General features: G+C 41.0%; 1 protein-coding gene across 1 annotated transcript in view; it reads right to left on the reverse strand.

Annotated features, from left to right (window-relative positions):
• AFG3L2 (AFG3 like matrix AAA peptidase subunit 2) overlaps nt 1-19,372 on the reverse strand; it is a 39,764-nt gene that overhangs the window by 6,764 nt on the left and 13,628 nt on the right. The window contains exons 7-14 of the mRNA XM_049620453.1: nt 18,823-18,947; nt 16,558-16,831; nt 15,037-15,174; nt 12,566-12,719; nt 8,763-8,870; nt 8,539-8,664; nt 5,962-6,072; nt 2,990-3,105 (exon numbers count right to left, since the gene is read on the reverse strand). Of these exons, the coding sequence (XP_049476410.1) occupies nt 2,990-3,105; nt 5,962-6,072; nt 8,539-8,664; nt 8,763-8,870; nt 12,566-12,719; nt 15,037-15,174; nt 16,558-16,831; nt 18,823-18,947 (1,152 nt within the window). The remainder of the gene's footprint in view (nt 1-2,989; nt 3,106-5,961; nt 6,073-8,538; nt 8,665-8,762; nt 8,871-12,565; nt 12,720-15,036; nt 15,175-16,557; nt 16,832-18,822; nt 18,948-19,372) is intronic.

Raw genomic sequence — 19,372 nt, forward strand, 5'->3', positions numbered from 1 at the left:
TATGGCCTAGGCGCCATTCAACTTGAGTGAGCCCCAGCCACAACCTCCTTTACCTGACAAAGGGGAAGGCAGACCTAGATGCTCAGCAGGCTTCATTTTCTCCTCTAAGTGCTTTTTGCCACTGCGTAAACTCCTTAAAATTTTAAAAAATCAACTTTACTGGGGATAGTTTATATTCAGTAAAATGTACCCATTTTAAGTGTACAGTCCAATGAGTTTTGACAAACCTAACTTCCTCCCACAACAAAGATACAAATCCTTTCTCCATCCCGCAAAGTTCCTTTGTATTCCTTCTGGTCAGTCTTAACCCACACTTCCCCTCCAGCCCCAGGCAGCCGGAGATATGCTTCCAGTCCCTATGGATCAGTCACCATTTCTGGAATTGTATATAAATGGAATCATACAGTATGTACTTTATTGTGTCTGGTTTCTTTTACTGTTTCTGAGATTCACCCACACTGCTGTGTGTATTAATAGTTCATTCATTTTTACTGCTGGGTAGCATTCCATTGTACAAACATACCAAACATCCATTTCATTCTTGAGGGACATCAGGGTTGTCTCCAGTTTATTGCTATTATGAATAAAGCAGTAAAAGTCTTTGTGTGGACATGTTTTTATTTCTCTTGGGTGATTATATATAGGAGTGAGATCATTTGGTTGTATGGAAGAATTTGTTTACCCTTATAAGAAACTGCCAAACTGTTTTTCAAAAGGGATGTATCACTTCACATTCCCATCAGCAGTGGATGAGGACTCCAGCTAGACTGACATCTTAACCAACCAACACTAAGGACTGACTTTGTAACTTTAACCATTCTGACAGTTATATGGTGGTATTTCATTGTGGTTTAATTTGCACTTTCCTGATGACTAATGGAGTATCTGCATGTGCTTAATGTCTATATGTATACCTTCTTTTGTGAAATATAGGCTCAGATCTTTTCCCCATTTCACTGGGTTGCTCATTTTCTTACAGAATTTTAAGAGTTTTTTACATATTCTAAATACAAGTCCTTTGTCATATATGTACTGTAAGTACATGACTTGTCTTTCATTTTCTTAACAGTGCCTTTCAAAGACAAAACATTCTCAATTTTGATGATATCCCACATAACTTTTCTTCTGTGGTTCATGCTTTTTGTATACTAAGACAGTTCTGCCTAAGGTCACAAAGATTTTTGACCTATGTTTTCCTCTAAAAGTTTATTGTTTTAGTTTTTACAATCTATTTCAAATTAATTTTTTACATATGATGTAAGGGTCAACATTAGCTTTTTCCCCCACATGAACAGAGTTGCCAGAACCAGTGTGACAATCCTCCTCACCTTAAATTACTTTGGCACTTCTGTTGAAAATCAATTATTTAATTAGTTATGTGTGATTATTTAATCAACAAATCAATTATTTATGTGGGATGGATCTATTCCATCCCAGTGAACTGTTTAGTCCCTTCCGCAATATTAGTCTTCATTACTGTAGCTTTATTCAAAGTCTTAAAATTGGGAGTGTAACCCCTTCAAACTTGTTTTGGCTTATTCTAGTTGATATACATTTCCATATAAATTTTAGATCTGCTTATCAATTTCTATTAAAAAAAAAGTCTGCTATATTTACGGCAGAGATGTGAGCTGAAACTATACATGAGTTTGGGGAGAACGGTGATCATGGTATTTCATGAACACAGTGTATTTCTGTTTTTATTTAGGTCTTATTTAATTCAATGTACAGATCCTACAAATACTTCAATAGATTTATCCTTAAATATTTCATGTTTCTGGATGCTGTTGTAAATGAAATTGAATTTTTAAAATTTCATTTTCCAATTGTTCACTGCTAAAATACAGAAATACAATTGATCTTTGTATACTGATCCTGCATTCTATAACCTTACTAACTTCACTTTTAGGTTCTAATGGCTTCTCTGCAGGTTATCTAGGATGGTTTATTATTGTTGTTTATTTTTTGAGAGAAAGAGGCAAAGTGTGAGTGAGGGAGGGGCAGAGAGAGAGAGAGACACAGAATCCGAAGCAGGCTCCAGGCTCCGAGCTGTCAGCACAGAGCCTGATGCGGGGCTCGAACTCATGAACCATGAAATCATGACCTGAGCCCAAGTCGGACACTTAACCGACTGAGCCACCCAGGTGCCCCAGTTGTCATTTTTTTAAGTAAACTCTACCCCCAACATGGGGCTTGAACTCATGACTCCAAGATCAAGAGTGGTATGCTTTACGGACTGAGCCAGTCAGGGGCTCCTATCTAGGATGTTTTATGCACACTTTATCTCCTCTGTGGTCACCTTGCTTCAGGGGATCCCCCTCCATTTCCAGTAGTCCCCTGACATCGCAAGTCAGACTGCTGCTTCCTGTGGTTCATGCTGTACCGGTTTGGGGACCCCACTCGGTTGAAAAAGCAAAAATTTAACAATCTCACTTGGTACACCCATCTTTCAGGAGATTTCTCTTTGTTTTCTTTCTTTTTTGCCAGGCTCTCTGGGGTCTCCCTGTGCAGGCATTGTTTAGTGGTCAGCCAGGGAGTTGGGCAGTTTCAACTCAGACCTAGGTCTCATTCCTCTGTAATTTTCTTGCTTTCAGGATTTTCCTGTTAAATTTCCAATAGTCTTCAAATCCTGAACTCTCTCCTCTGCCGCCTCAATACGGTAAAGCCAGCCTTTTCCATCACTGTGGCCACGGAAAAATCCTCAGGCAAGAAAGTCACTAACTCCCAATTCTAACCCACTATAACTACTGCTTTTCAAAAGTAAACTCTCCTCCAGCTTTGATCTGCTTTGGACACTTTTCAGTCCCCTTAAATAGCAGTCTTCTTTCCAAACTTTATAACTCATTTGCAGAAAGGTTTGCTAACCTCTTCATCCCACTGTCATTACCAGACATCTTGGCCAAATTTCTTCATATATTTATCTTTGTGGGAGTGCAACTTTCTCCTCAAGTAATTGCTCACACAATCTGTCTGACACGAACTGTTTTACCTTTAAGAGTGGGTCTGCGTGTTCCAGATACCACCCGGCAACCGCGTGACCTGCCTCATGGTACGCCACGGTCTTCTTCTCCTCGGGCTGCAGAACCTGGGTTTTTTTCTCTAAGCCTGACAAAATAATAACAAAAAACCAAAAACACTGACTCAGTGGCACTGTCATAAAAAGATGGTTTTTTGATCTACACACTTCAATCTACACAGTCTCTAATATGATTTAGAGACTAAGCTGTCTGCGACAATCCAGAAATTCCCAACCACGGTCAGACTAAGAGCAAAGGACCAACTTCAAAATACAGCCAACTCCTGCAAAATGCATTCACTACCCCCAGGACTACTTTTTTCTGAACTCTCCCACGCTTTTGAGTCATCTATTTTGTTTTGGGAAACAGAAATGCAAGATAAAATTCAGCATGTAGGTCAAAAAACATAAAATTCATAGAAAGCACAGAAAACAAATTCCATGCCCATTCATGGAATGACCCCTGCTTAGTCCAGGTACTTGGAATTATGAAGTGCAGGGTAAACAAAGATGAGACTGCCTGCTGTCTGCTCCTGACAGAAGGCAAACGGGAGAGGAAAAAGGGAGCCGGATGAAGATCTGGAAACACCTACTCAGCAAGTCAGCTAGACCAATGCTGCAGCGGCCAACACACTAATCAACTGACCCTAGGGATTCCAAGAATGAGCAGCAGGGCAGACCTGAGAAAACAGACCCAGGAGACCCCTTGTGCTGGGCCTACGTGTTGACTACACAGCCAGGGGACCCCTAATCCAAGTACAATTCCTCTCTGGCCTGGATCAAGGTGGATGCTAAACTCATTTGCACTATAGACACTAACTACATAGCTTGTACTCATACAAATCATTACACCATGACGAAAGTAGTTTGGTTGTGTTCAAGGTAACGCATCTGAGAGAACTTCTCAAATGATAACGTATTAAGGAGTCCGAAAGATTAAAAAAAAGAGAGAGTGCTTTGTTCCCAATAACACAACCCAAGACAAGTACATACCACAGAGCTGGAAGGGTGGAGATTTACAGAAGGTAAGCCTGCTGTCTTCCAGAGATAAGCAGTTCTTGCTTGTATGAGAAAATATGAATCCCACACCTCACCAAGTTTACCCCTGGAATTTTTCATTTTCCCAGTATGCTTACTGCAGAACAATTGCTCGTGGCCAGTTTACAGTGGCTGAGCTGTGAACAGGCAAGTGTCCGTCCACCTCAGAGCAAGGGCCCCTCCTAGACTTGCCGCCCTGATCTCTTTCACACTGAGCACTGACTGTTCCCCCACCTAAAAGGCACAGACATGCAGCTTTCACCTGCCTCTACAGTGAAATGTTTTAATTCCACTCACAACTCTATCAACTTAGATTTTTTTTTCTTTTCAATTAACAAATTTCTAGAATAAGTAGTCCATTCATTCAATGGTTGGTTAGTTAGTTAGCATCTAACCCAGGTTAAACACACTGCTATACTAGCCTCTAGATCCTCACGGGAATCTCCATTAATCTGGCTTCGTATTATCCACTCAGTTGAAACTGTCACGTTACAAGACACCAAGAAGAGTCTTGTTGCCAAATCCAAGGTCATGCTCCTCAATGTCCCATACCACTGGACCCTGCCTTTAAGTCCTTTGTAAATGTGTCTTTGCCCTTGTCTCCCATCTCTTCCAACCTCCTGGATCTCCTCTAATGGCATCTATTCCTTGCCTTACTCGCTGATGCACCTCCTGGGCCTGTGGCATACAAGCTCTGCTGACCTCGCTGGCTCACTTTCCTCGCCTCCGCTACCGAATACAGGCAGTGTTTACTGTGCGTCCCCTACCCCCCAAGCTCTCTCACCCACCTCCACACCACAGGAACCACAGCTTGTGGCACCGTGGTGCTGCAGAGTTCCACATGGACAGCCCGGCTTGTCTCAAATTCTGCACATTCCATCTTCTGCCAAACCAGCTGCCTCTCGAAGCACCCCATTTTTCCTATGGCCTGTAAGGCTGTCCTTTTTTTTTTTTTTTGCCTATTATCGCCGGGACTACCTGTGCTAAAGTACACTACCCCACATTGATGACTATGATGTTCTCTGCCTTCAGATGCCACTCTCTTCTTCAATGTCAGATTCTTTTTCTTAAAGCCTACTCAATAGCTCAGGAAAAATCCATTAGTTTAATACTAGCCACAGGACAACAGTTTCAAAAGCCCCTGAACTCAACATTTAAGGCTTTCTAAAATCTAGATTTAAATATTTTCAGCTTTGCCTTACCTCCCAAAGAACTGGAGTCTGACTGGTTTGCTTTCCCTCCCCAAAACACAGGCTGTAACCCTACCTCTAAACTACCTTCTCTGTTCCTGCCACTCTGATGCCATACCTACCCCCCCACCCGCTACTGAAACCTGTTTAAATCCCCCCTCTTCTATAGAGCTGTGCCTGACCATAGTGCCCTTCCCTTCTTTGCCCCTCTGGAATTATCTTTTTATGCATATTAAACTATAAGCTCCCTAGAAGGCATGGAAAACATGTACATCCCCTACTGTGCTTGTGGGGTGAGCATTTCCTAGTTAAACAGCTGCTACAGCTGTTTATCCATCACCTATACCTAGCACAGAGCACATTTATGCAATAAAATATTTGGGAACAGGAAGGTTGTTTTTCAAAACATTCTCAAAACACTACATCAGTATAATTCAGGGGAAGACACCTTGCTGCTTGCTGCCAATACAAGTGAGGACTAGTTTGGGCTGCTGTCTCAAACTCACCCAAACCAACAGCACCCATCTCCACCAGACCATGGGGTGGGTGGGGGAAGGGGAAGTTCACAGTACCGAGAGACACAACAGGTGCATGGTGAGCCCCAGGGTGGGGTGGATAGACTTTTCTTTGCTTCTAGATCTTGCCAAAACAGAGAAACCTATATTCTCAAACTGATTTTATTGGCCTTTTGACTTGAGTTATATTCAGTTTACTTACCACCAATCACTCGCTCAATTGCTTGTTCAAAGTGTTTCTGATTTATGGAATCCGAAAGGTGTCTTGCAGCAATCAGAGCCGCTTCATTACAGACATTAGCAACATCAGCTCCTACAAAATGAATACAGAACAGCTTACCACCAAATATACTTGAACTGATTGGTCACACATTATGGATGATCATATCCAGTCAGTTTCTCAACCAGCAGTAGACTAAATAAGGGCTTAATGTAATATAATTCAGTTTGATTCATGATGACCCTAAGCTGTTATAGCAGTCAGTAATAGCCTGGTACAATCCAGGCCCTTTGAACTGAGATGCAAGTATCAGTAATAGTAAATAGATAATTACATGCAGCCATTTACCTTTATAGGCAATATGGCTCATGTAACTACAAACTAAGACAGTCTTTAAAAATGCCCATTAATTGGGGCGCCTGGGTGGCTCAGTCGGTTGGGCATCCGACTTCGGCTCAGGTCATGATCTCACGGTCCGTGGGTTCGAGCCCTGCATTGGGCTCTGTGCTGACAGCTCAGAGCCTGGAGCCTGCTTCGGATTCTGTGTCTCCCTCTCTCTCTGACCCTCCCCTGTTCATGCTCTGTCTCTCTCTGTCTCAAAAATAAATAAGCATTAAAAAAATTTTTTTAAAAAATTCCCATTAACTAACTTAGTTCTATCAACTCTGTTGGGAGAGTGACTAATACGGACGTTAGGCAATATGCTGAAATACAATGAAAAACATAAGCACTAAAAATAACGGTGCAGTTAAATACCCAAAGTTAAATACGTGAAGCTTGTCAAATGCTTTCTAGATCCGTAAGTCTCTTTATTATTTTTTTTTTAAGGTTTCTTTATTTTTGAGAGAGAGAGAGAAAACAGAGGAGGGGCAGACAGAGGATTCAAAGTGGGCTCCGCACTGACAGCAGAAAGCCTAACGTGGGGCTCGAACTTACGAACCCCTGTGAGATCATAACCTGAGCTGAAATCGGGTGCTTAACAAACTGAGCCACACAGGTGCCCCGATAAGTCTCTTTAAATTTTTTTTTTTTTTTAACGATTTATTTTTGAGAGAGAGTGAGCGCAAGTGGGGAAGCAGCAGAGGAAGGGGGTGGACAGAAGATCCAAAGCGGGCTCTACAATGACAGCAGCAAGCCCAATGCGGAGCTGAAACTCACAAACTGTAAGATCATGACCTGAGCCAAAGTTAGATGCTCAACTGACTGAGCCCCAAGTCTTTTGGTGCCCCAAGTCTCTTCAAATTAACTTTTCAGATAAACTATATGGTAAGTCAAATAAGCTATAAACAAATAAGCTCAATAAGCAAACATTAAAACGTTATAAATTCCAAAGTCCAAAGATACAAAACAAATAAAAAGTTAGAACCCTGGGACATTTAAGATGAATATATTCTTCTAACCATATACTTACATATAATCCTCTAAGACTTTCCAAATGTTCATTTTTATTTCATTTTGAGTTTGGAAGAAAGATAGGAGAAAGGAGTTTGGAAGAAAAGAAATTTGAGTTTGGAAGAAGTGAGAAAGGCTCACATTTACATTTTAAAACTCTTGGAATAAACACATGCAAAGATACTCAACATCACTGGTCATTAGAGACACAAATCAAAACCACGAGATGCCACTAAGGTGGCTGCAATCAAATAGACAACAACCAGTGTTGGCAAGAATGTGGAAAAACTGGAACCCTCTTACGTTGCTGGTGAGAATGTAAAATGGTGAAGCCACCTTGGAAAACAGATTGATAGTTCCTTAAAAAGTGATTCAGCCACTCTACTCCTAGGTATATAGCCAGAGAAATCAAACGTATGTCCACATAAAAATCTGTACATGGATGTTCACAGCAGCATCATTCACAATAGCAAAAAGATGGAAACAACCCAAATAAAGAAGATGTGGTCCATCCACACATTGGAATATTATCCAGCCAGGGAAAGGAATAAAGTCCTGACACCTGCTGCCACATGGCTCAACTCTGAAGACACTACACTTAAGTGGAAGCAGCCAGGGAGAAAGGATCCTATGTGGTGTAATTCTTTTTACATGAAATGTCCAGAATAAGAAGATCTATAAAAATGGAAAGTAGGTGAGGGGTTGCCTAGGGCTGGGGATGGAGGGAGTAGCTGCTAATGGATTCTTCTGGGGTGATAAAAATGACCTAAAATTAGACTACAGCAGTTACAGTGCAACCCTGTAAATACACTTTTTAAAAACCACTGAATCATACACTTTACAATTCACAGATGAACTTTATGGTATGTGAATTTTATGTCAGTAGAGTTGTTAAAAAAAAAAAAAAAACAAAACAAAAACACCCACATACAAATAATCCAGAGGCAGCAGGAAGAGGGTGGGGTACATACGAAATAAGGTTTAACACGCACTGAGAACTGTTCCTGAAGCTAGGTGATGGGTGCAGAGGGGTTCATTATAGTATTTTCTCAATGTCTGTATATGTTTGAAGTCTCCCACTGAAGAGGCCCCAAGGTGAGAGGTAAAAGTTCACTGGGAGCTGGTAAAGGACTTCTGACACAGGACATCAGGTTCTGTTCCACTCACCTGAAAACCCTGGAGTTAAGGAGGCAAGTTTTCTTGCCAGCTTCTCCTTTTCCAGGGCACTGTCCAGCTTCAATGGTCTGAGGTGAACTTTGAAAATAGAGGCTCTTCCTTTTATGTCCGGTGGTCCTTGAGAAATTATTTTTAAGGAAAAAAAAAAAATCAAAGTGAAATAGTTATATCTCTCCTCATAAGAACTGGACTGAACCTGATGAAGGTCATCTCACCAATAAATATCTGCCTATCGAAACGCCCTGGCCTCATCAGTGCCGGGTCTAGAATATCTGGTCGATTGGTGCCCGCCAAAATGACGACGTTTGTTGTTGTGTTAAAACCTAGGGACATAAAAAAAAAAAAAAATGCCAGACTTAAAGCTTTAAGCATCATTTCTATAAACACAAATGCCAAAGAGGTGCCTGGGTGGCTCAGCAGGTTAAGCACCTGACTCTTGGATTCAGGTCAGGTCATGATCTCATGGTTTTTGAGGTCAAGCCCCACATCAGGCTCTGTGCGGACCTTGCAAAGTCTACTTGGATCCTCTCTCTCTCCCTTTCTCGCTGTCCCTCCCCCACTTGCACTTTTTCAAGTGCGCATTCTGTCAAAATAAAACACATACACACACACACCACACGCAAGATTGTAATTTATAGAACTGTAACTTCAGAATATGTTGTTCATTTTTTAAACATTTTAAAATTGAGGTGATTAAATTTGCGAAGAATGTGTCTAACCTCCCTGGGCCACAAGACAACCCACTGAATATTTGAAGACAGGTATCAACCTCCAACTCCAGCCCCTTTGCCAGACTCTGCTTGGTTCTATTGGTCTCTTCTCCAATGTCAATGCCTTGGCTACAGGAGCCTTCACCCTCAGGACCCCGGCCCTGAAAGAGCTTTGGTGCTGATAGCCCACAAATATGGCCATACATGGACTAGACCACCAAAGAGTGAGGGAAGAGCTCTACCTTAATCGGATATAGGCAGACCTCGTTTTATTGCACTCTGCTTTACTGCACTTCACAGATACTGTGTTTTGTACAAATTGAAGGTCTGTGGCAACCTTATGCTGAGCAAGTCTATCAGTGCCATTTTTCCAAGAGCATTTGCTCACTCTGTCTCTATTACATTTTGGTAATTCTTGCAATATTTCAAACTTTTTTGTTATTGTATTTGTTGTGGTGACCTGTGATCAGTAATCTTTAATGTTACTATTTTAATAGCTTTAGGGCACCACACACTGCACCCATATAAATGAATTTAACTGATAAATACTACGTGTGTGTTCTGACTGCTCCAGCAATGAACTGTTCCCTCTCCCCCTCTCCTTGGGCATCCCTATTCCCTGAGACACAACAAAATTGAAATTAAGCCAATTAGCCCTACAGAGACCTCTAAGTGTTCGAGTGAAAGGAAGAGTCTCAAGTCTCTCACTTTAAATCAAAAGCTAGAAATGATTAAGCTCAGTGAGGAAGGCATGTTGAAAGCTGAGATAGACTGGAAAGCCAGGCCTCCTGTGCCAAATAGCCAAGGAGTAAATACAAACCAAAGGTTCTTGAAAGAAATTAAAATGCTATTCCAGTGGACACATGATGATAAGAAAGCAAACAGACTTACTGCTGACGTGGATAAAGTTTTAACTGTCTGGATAGAAGATCAAACCAGCCAAAACATTCTCTTAAGCCAAAACCTAATCCAGAGCCAAGCCCTCACTGTCTTCATATCTATGAAGCCTGAGAGAGGTGAGGAAACTGCAGAAAACAAGTTTGAAGCTGCCAGAGGGTGGCTCACGAGGTTAAAGAAGCTGTCTCCATAGCATAATAGGGCAAGGTGCAGCACCAGGTGCTGATGCAGAAGCTGCATCAAGTTATCCAGGTCTAGCTAAGGTAATTAATGAAAGAGGCTACACTAAGTAAAAGATTTTCAATGCAGATAAACAGTCTTGGATTGGAAGAAGATGCCATCTAGGACTTTCATAGCTAGAGGGGAGATATCAGTGCCTGGCTTCAAAGCTTCAAAGGACAGGCTGACTCTCTTGTTTGTGGCTATGCAGCTGGTGACTTTAAACTGAAGCCAGTGCTCATTTGCCATTCTGAAAATCCTCAGGCCCTAAAGAATTATGCTAAATCTACTCTGCCTATGCTCTAGAAATGGAACAAAGCCTGATGAGAGCACATCTGTTTATAACATGGTTTACTGAATATTTTAAGCCCACTGTTGAGACAGCTGCTCAGAAAATATTACTTCTGACAATGCCCTGGTCACCCAAGAGCTCTGATGGAGATGTAGGAGACTAATGTTGTCTCATGCCTGCTAACACAACATCCATTCTGCAGCCCATGGATCAAGGAGTGATTCTGACTTTTAAGTCTTATGATTTATGAAATACATTTCGTAGGGCTATAGCTGCCAGAGATAATCAAAAGAATTCCCCATTCTGGATGCCACTAACAACATTTGTGATTCATGGAAGAGGTCAAGATATCAACATTGCCAGGAGTTTGGAAGAAGCTGATTTGCCCCCTCATGGATGAGTTCAGGACTTCAGTGGAGGCAGTGACTGCAGATGTGGGAGAAATAGCAAGAGAACCAGAATTACAAGTGGAGCCTAAAGATGTGACTGAATATTACTGCATCTCATGAGAAAGCTTGGAACGTCTGAAGAGTTGCTTCTTATGGATGAGCAAAGAAAGTAGTTTCTTGAGACGGACTCTAATCCTGGTAAAGTTGCTGTGAAAATTGTTGAAATTACAGTAAACTATTTAGACTGTAACAAAAACTTAGTTGACAAAGCAGGGGCAGGGTTTGAGAGGACTGATTCCAAACTGAAAGGAGTTTACTGTGGGTAAACAATGCTATCAAACAGCATCGCATGCTACAGAGAAACTGTTCATGAAAGGGAAAGTCAGTCAATGCGGCAAACTTTCTTGCTGTCTTCTTTTAAGAAACTGCCACAAACCATCCCAGCCTTCAGCAGCCACCACCCTGATCAGTCAGCAACTGTCAACACTGAGGCAGGACCCCTTCACCAGCAAAAAGATTACAATTCACTGAAAGTTCAGATGATGGTTAGCATTTTTCAGCAATAGAAGCTAAAAAAGATTTTAAAATCTTTATTTATTTATTTTTGAGGGGAGGGAAGGGGCAGAGACAGAGGAAGACAGAGAATCCCAAGTGGGCTCTGTGTAATTAGCGCAGAGTCCGATGTGGGGCTCGAACTCAAGAACCAGGAGATCATGACCTGAGCTGAAATCAAGAGTTGGATGCTGAACGAACTGAGCCACGCAGGCACTCTGAGCATTCTTTAATTAAAATATGTACCAAAAAAATATGTACAATTTTTTAAGACACATACTGCATACCTAAAAAGACTCAACATAATATAAACATAACTTTTATATGCACTGGGAAACCAAAACATTCATCTGACTCGCTTATTGCGATAGTCACTTCATAGCAGTTGTCTGGAACTGAACCCGCAGTATCGCCGAGGATGCCTGCCCGATGCCCAGCTCAGTCTCGTAAACCAGCTTAGTACTGAGCACTGCGCTTCCCCTTCTGAGCACACAACAGCATCCGTGTATCTTACAGCACAAAGTATTCTCACATCCCACAAAATGGCTTTCCTAATAAAAGAAAAAGCTGACTAACGTGGAAAGACTGCTACTCTCTTAGTATTTGAAATCTGCCAAATTCACACACTTGGTTATGCATGGGTTTTCCTGATGCTTCAGAATCATAGATGATTTTAAGAATGAGACCACAATTCTTTTGCAATCATTTCACCAATTTTTCTCTTATTCACATCCAGATGCAAACACCATCTTAATACCAATATTGTTATGGCAGGCTGCCAAGTAAGAATATTTTGGCATTATCCATACTGGTACAGAAGAGCCTTTAAAAAGGGCTGTTTGTTTTAGAGAACACTTTTTTAAAATTTGAACTCAATATCGACATAAGGATTCTCACTTTAGCTATATGGAAAACAATTAGAAAATGTAGTTTAAAATACAAAAGACTTGAATATTCACCATCCATCTCCACAAGCAGCTGATTGAGTGTATTCTCCTGTTCACTCTGCCCCCCAAAGTTGCCTCTTCCTCTCTTCCTTCCCACGGCATCTATTTCATCAATGAAGAGAATGCAAGGGGCATTCTTCCGAGCAAGGGCAAATAAGTCTCGGACCTGGATAAAAATATAAACACTAGAGTCACTTAACAACTGAAAATTATTTTCCTCCTAATAAAAAATAAACATCATGCTTCCATCCAAGAGGAAGATGATCTTTTTGTGTTAGATACTGTGCACTACATATTTAAAAAGAGTTATAAGAAGCAAAGAGGTGGCAAATGATGAGTAAGGTGGTGGGTAACTGCTTTAAGGTGAGTAAATATTATTTCTATAATATCATAACTTACTGTATATATCACAAGTGCTAACAATATCTGCTATTTTTATAGCAACAAATTAATACTACACATTTTTACCCTACCAAAAGAGAATACTGTAGAGGTGTAAACTTTATATTCAGTGTAAAAGTTCAAACTACTCTGGCCCGAGGCAGGCTGTTAATAAGCAGACACTTACTAACAGATCTAGGTAACATGTATACACACCGCAAAGGCCGTGAACTACACAAGACCACACAGTGATCACCCCCAGAGCATAATACAGTGCCCTGCCACTACAGGAGCAGGTGTGAGGCCCATGCACCTACATTCTGTCCTGATAATAAGCATGTGCTTATGCTTATGATGAAGGAGTGGCCATCCCCGGGGTCTCAGCCTATCACCTGCCCCTTTTAAGAGATCCAGAAACAATCTCCTATGCCTCACATCCCTTTTCACTTCATTCACCAGAAGTCCAAGTTTCCCCATCGTCCTTTCCTGCCTAGACTTCCTAGCTTTCATTCCTATATTGCTCTGAACACATCCCCTAGGATAACTCATGTCCCTCCAAGGCCTCTCCCTCTGAACTCCAGATCAGTGATCAACAGACCCCACCCTCTCACACCTCCTTCACCTCCTTGTCTGTCCCTGCAAAGCTCTCAACTGGAAGGGGTTTTGTCTTTCCATCCGAGCCAGTAGGAGTTGAAGTGCACCTCACGCAACATGACTACTGCCAAAACAATTCTGCTGGAAAACCCCTGCTCAGAGATTCCCACCATGTGGCAGACACCCTGCCCTCCTGGTTGTAGTACTTCCTGGGCCCGATTTCCCATTCTTCCAGCCTACCCCCACCCCCTCCACTGGGCACTATTTTTTTAGTGATTCCTGGTTGGCCGTCCCCTGACCCACCTCTTTCAATCACCTTTTGCTCTATTTTGTCATGGCCAGCAATGCCAAGGTTTCCCTACACAACCAGCTTCCCGTGGTCTACTCTGCCCCCTCCCACAGGTCTGGCTTGCTCATGTACTCAAGGTTCTCTCATAGCCGGCTTCTCCTGGATCTCTAGCCCATTAGGCCCACCACTTACCCCCACCACCCACAGCTCCTCTCCTGTCTTCAGCCACCCCCCACCACTCCTACCCGTACCAGATTCCATGATCCATCATCATAAATACTCAAGTCCCCCAGGCTCCCCTAGCCGTCTGACAGCCCTCCTATGAATCCACCTACTTTACCTATCATAGCTCATTTAAATTACGATGCCATCAATAGTAAGACTTATCATTAATACACTTCCCACTGACAAAAAATGCTGCCAGTCGGTGGCACAACACTTAGTTACTGATTATAAGTTGCATCCTGGTGTTTGGAAAAGCAACTGTGGTAGCACTTTGCACTTCTACAGTGTTAAAAAAAAAAAAAAAAAGTCAATATTTAGACACTGGTAAAATACACAAGAGTAAAAATTTAAGTGTTTCTTTAAAAACTAACCCATACTCACGCTTCCTGATTTCAAAACTTACTACAAAGGAACAGTAATCAAGACTGTGGTACTGGTATAGAGAGAGACAAATGGGTGCCAACACCATTCAATGGAAAAATCATCTTTTTAACAAATGGTGCTGGGAAACCCAGATATACACATGTAGAAGAGTGAACCAAGATGGACCCTTACACCTCACATCATATTAACTTGAGACAGATCACAGACCTAAACGTAAGAGCTACAACTTTTAAAACTCTTAGAAGAAAACACAGGAGTATTTATGACCTTGGATGGTGACAGTCTTAGAAAATGATACCAAAGCCCAAGCAACAGCAAAAAAAAAATGGATAAATTAGTCTTCATCAAAATTAAACACTTTTGTGCTTCACTACCAAGAAAGGGAAAAGACAATCCACAGAAAGGGAGAAATTATTTGCAAATAATGTATGTGATTAGGAGCTAATATCCAGAATATATAAAGAACTCTTACAACTCAACAACAAAAGGACAACCCATAAACAGACTGCACCAGTCTGGTCCAGGGCCATCTTTACCAGCTCCGTATTTGGGGGGAAGATCAGGGGGAGACAGAGGAAGGTGCGCCATCATAAGAGAATGAAAGACTTACTCTAGCTGGACCCACACCAACAAACATCTCCAAAAACTCAGATCCACTAACAGTGATGAAAGGGACGTTGGCTTCTCCAGCTGTGGCCTTAGCTAGCAGTGTTTTCCCAGTGCCTGGAGGACCAGTGAGAATGGCACCCTTCAGATATAAAAAAGGAAAAGTATATTTAGCTAGAATTTCAGAAAAGTAAATTGCATATCCACAAACAATTCTAAGATATAAATCTGTCTATAAACTCTGATTATATAACAAACATTCCTTAAACAACGATGGCAAAACATTTTTATAACAGTAAGAAGAGGAAGAAAAGGATTAGAGACTACCTTGTTTTAAAAAATGTAGTAAGAATGTAAAATCTTACATACTTCGCTTTAAGATTCTTAGCACTGCTTTTCAGATCTTTAGACTTAAGCTGAATATCTATTAATAAACCAACTGAGGTTGGGGCATCTGGGTGGCTCAGTCAGTTAAACTTCTGACTCTTGGTTTTGGCTCAGGTCATGATCTCATGGTTCATGGGCTGGAGCCCCATGCTGGGCTCTGTGCTGACGGGATTCTCTCTATCTCAAAATAAATAAATAAATTTTTAAAAATTTAACAGGTAAGTATAAAAAATAAATAAGCCAACTGAGGTTTACTTAAATAATTCAAAGAGACACAAACACCACACTCCCAAATTACATTTTGCTTATTTTCTTCCCTTTAAAATTTCACAAATGAAGTAAAAATCTAATGACCAACTATGAATGCAGTTAAAAAGGGAAAATGTGTTTGCTCAGTCTAATTATTCAAGTTGTATAGATGTTTAGGCATGATGTGCACAGATACTACATAAGTCAGAAAATTATAAAATTATCAAATATGACTTTTCATCCACACAGGCATGATATGAAAATCAAGGAAACGATTTCCTTTACAAAGGATTCCTTTAAAGTAAACTTTATTAGTGGATTTTTTTAAATAATTAAACATCTTGGATTCATTTACTTAATGACCAAACCTGGCCCTGGGAGTATAAGGATCAGTAAGGCCAGCCTGTCACCAGCAGCAGGCATGGGGACTCCTGGGAGGAGGAGGCTAGAATCAGTGCTATCTCTTCTCCACCAAATCCTGTGCCACGAATCTGAGTGCCAGGCCCAGGCAAATGGTCTGTTCAAACCTGCTAAGGGAGGGACAAGCGGGTGACAGCAGGAGGCAACGCGCTCATGTGCACAGTTGCTGAGAGACGGGGTATCTGAATCAGACTGGAGGGAGAAGCAAGGCGAATCAGGGAAGGCTTCCAAGGGGAGAGAACACAAATCTTTTCAGGAATATACACACCACATACAAGCAGACACATTCCCACGGAACAACTGACCTGAAAAAACCCTGGAGTAAAGCAGAGACTAATAAGACAGAAAGAGAAAAACAGCTACTTTGTCACAAGTAATCAAACTTCATAAAAGTATAACTTCAGAGATAAAAATTTCAAACAATTTTTGGGTTAATACGTTGAAAATAATCTGAACGTTCACTTTTTACCTTTGGGATTTTTGCTCCTAGGTCTTGATACTGCTTTGGGTTTTTCAAGAAATTCACAAATTCCATTATCTCTAGCTTGGCCTCCTCACAGCCAGCCACATCTTTGAACTTCACATCTATCTCATCCTTCAAGACTTTGGCAGTGGTTTCTCCAACACTGAAGAGTCCACCCATCCCCCGGCCTGTCCGGCCAATGCCGGCGGGCCCTCTCCGTATGGTGTACAGTAAGAAAGCGATGATAAGCACCGTGGGCAACATGCTCAGGAGAAACGAGCTAAATAAAAGAAACCACACACAACACTGACATGTTTTTAAGACGGTTACTCTTTGGCTTTTTAAATGTTTGCAAGATACACTTTTTGGTAACTGCTTAGGATATAATTGTAAATGTTTTCTATTTTTGTAAAACCTGAATATTCTAAATGTTTTATTTGAGGCACAAAGACAATCTCAGTGTCTCAATATCACTGATGTAGAATTGCAGAAGACGAGACCAAAGAAAAAACTGTTCTTAACACATATGCTGTCCACTGAGATTTTATTTCTATCCCAGTAATCTCCATTTATGCACGATACAGACCTAGCTGTAATTTACTATCATTATATCTGCCTTTCAAAGAAACTTCTTTTGAATTACTTAGAAGTTTTAACATGACCTGGCGTTAGCCTGGGCAGAAATTGCAGTTCTCTTAATTGGAATGCGTCGACTTATTCTAAAGAGATGTCTTCTAAATATCAAATCCTCGCTCAGTTAACGGCAGATCAGTTTCAAAAGCCCTGTACACAATGGTGACAGCAATCTGTTGGTGAGCGCTGCACAGGCCACTCCGTGCAGCTTGTGCAGACTTAGCAGACTGACTCCCAGGGGAGCAATCTTTTGTCCTCCAAGCTCATGCTCTGGAGGGCGCTGCTCAGATAGGACTTAAAGCCTGGAGATGCACACTCATATATATGAGTATATCCTCAGATATATACTCATATTGGTTAATATAATGCAAGTTAGCTGAAATTATCCTAAGAAATTAGGATCATAACCTTGTACACGGTTTAGCTCTAAAAAAAACCAAAAAACCAGGATCTACTTTTTAAGTTTTCATCTTTTACAATTTTTTAAAGGCCCCCCACAGCAGGCAGTAAGAACATAGAAAAATTTACCTTTGGTTTATTTCTGGAGGGGGAAAAAAGATACACACTGACCATAGATGTTTAAGGAATGGTGCAACCAAACTTTCTGTAATGTTTCAGCAGCAGCTATACAGTTAAATGATTATATGACAGCCCCAGGGCCCAAGGGATATGGCACATGTGAAACAATCTTGATAGCTATCTGGATCTAAAAACAGGTAAATTGTAGGCTGACACAACTAAGATGCAAGAAAGTCTCTAAAACAGAGTAATACTACCAGCTCAATTAGCACACTAGCAATCCATTTTTCTTTTTTGCCTAATTTTTTAAAATTTATTTTTGAGAGAGTGAGACAGAGCACAAGTGGAGGAAGGGTAGAGAAAAGGAAACATAGAATCTGAAGCAGGCTCTAGGCTCCGAGCAAGTGTTCAGCACAAGAGCCCGACGCAGGGCTCAAACCCACGAACCGTGAGATCATGACCTGAGCCAAAGTCGTTCACTTAACCGACTGAGCCACCCAGGCGCCCCTAGCAATCCGTTTTTCTGCTCTTTTATTCAGAAAAATTAAGATTTACTTGTACTTTCACTCTTGAACTGCTAACTCCGTAGCAAGGTACACCTCAATGCGAATGGAGTAACTGCCAGGAAATCTATCTGGGTGTTATACATGGATGAGTACTCAAAGGCCATAGATTTCCTATAGAAACTCAAAGACAAGTGACTCTTGAAATCAATGGGCCCTCCTTGGAGGCCTCAGACTTCTAACTGGTCTTATTAAAGATAAATAACCCCTAAGGGAACAAGCAAGCTCTGACAAGAGAAAAAAGAGTTACTTAAAATTCCTGGAAAACTCTGAAAAATAAATGTAAATGACAGTTAAAAGGTGGCAATGCCATTCTTTAACAAAGGGGCTCTTTATGCTAAAATCCTACTAAAGGACGTTAATACCCCCAAACTATTGCTTAATCAAAGATAAATATAAATGTGTAGAAAAGCAGTCATGAACAAAAACCAGTAAATTACCAATGACTTAAAAGAAGTCTGGCCCAACTGAGACAGACTTGAGAATGTCGTATGTCACCTGCCATCTGGTGACAGAACACACAGCAATCCACACAGAGCACAGTGAACAGTCTTACCCGTCACTTTCAGCAATGTAGACGACAGGAACCCGATTCTCCCCTTCTATGCCCAATTCCTGCTGTAAAGTTTCCAGATTCCGCTCAAAGGTGTCCACACTGCCAATATTAAACCAGACGTATTGCTATAAAAACACAAAACAAAATATCCTAAGAATGAAGGGGAAACAAAGTTTAATTTACCAGAAGGTTCAACTTTTAATGAATTTTTCAGAAATACTGAAAATTTAGAAAGTGAAAAAAACCCCACAATAATAAAGGACTGGTTTTAATGATGCAATGATTAAGTTTCACTCAGTGAGAGCACCTGGCAATCCTTGCAAATAAGCATTTCTTAAGCAATATTCCTTAGTGGTTCTACAATTATACACTCAAATGAAAAATCTATTAAAAGTCCTTTTCATAAATATGTGTCCTTTTCTGCTTCTTCATTTCCCACGTATTTCTCAGCTATTTCCAAACTGAAAACTAATGTGATGCAGTACTAACAGCCAAAGTTTCCTGAGCACTTACTAAGGGTCAGGCATGGCTCTTAGCCCTTTACATACAC

This window comes from Panthera uncia (assembly GCF_023721935.1).
Source record: "Panthera uncia isolate 11264 chromosome D3 unlocalized genomic scaffold, Puncia_PCG_1.0 HiC_scaffold_8, whole genome shotgun sequence".
NCBI lineage: Eukaryota > Metazoa > Chordata > Mammalia > Carnivora > Felidae > Panthera > Panthera uncia.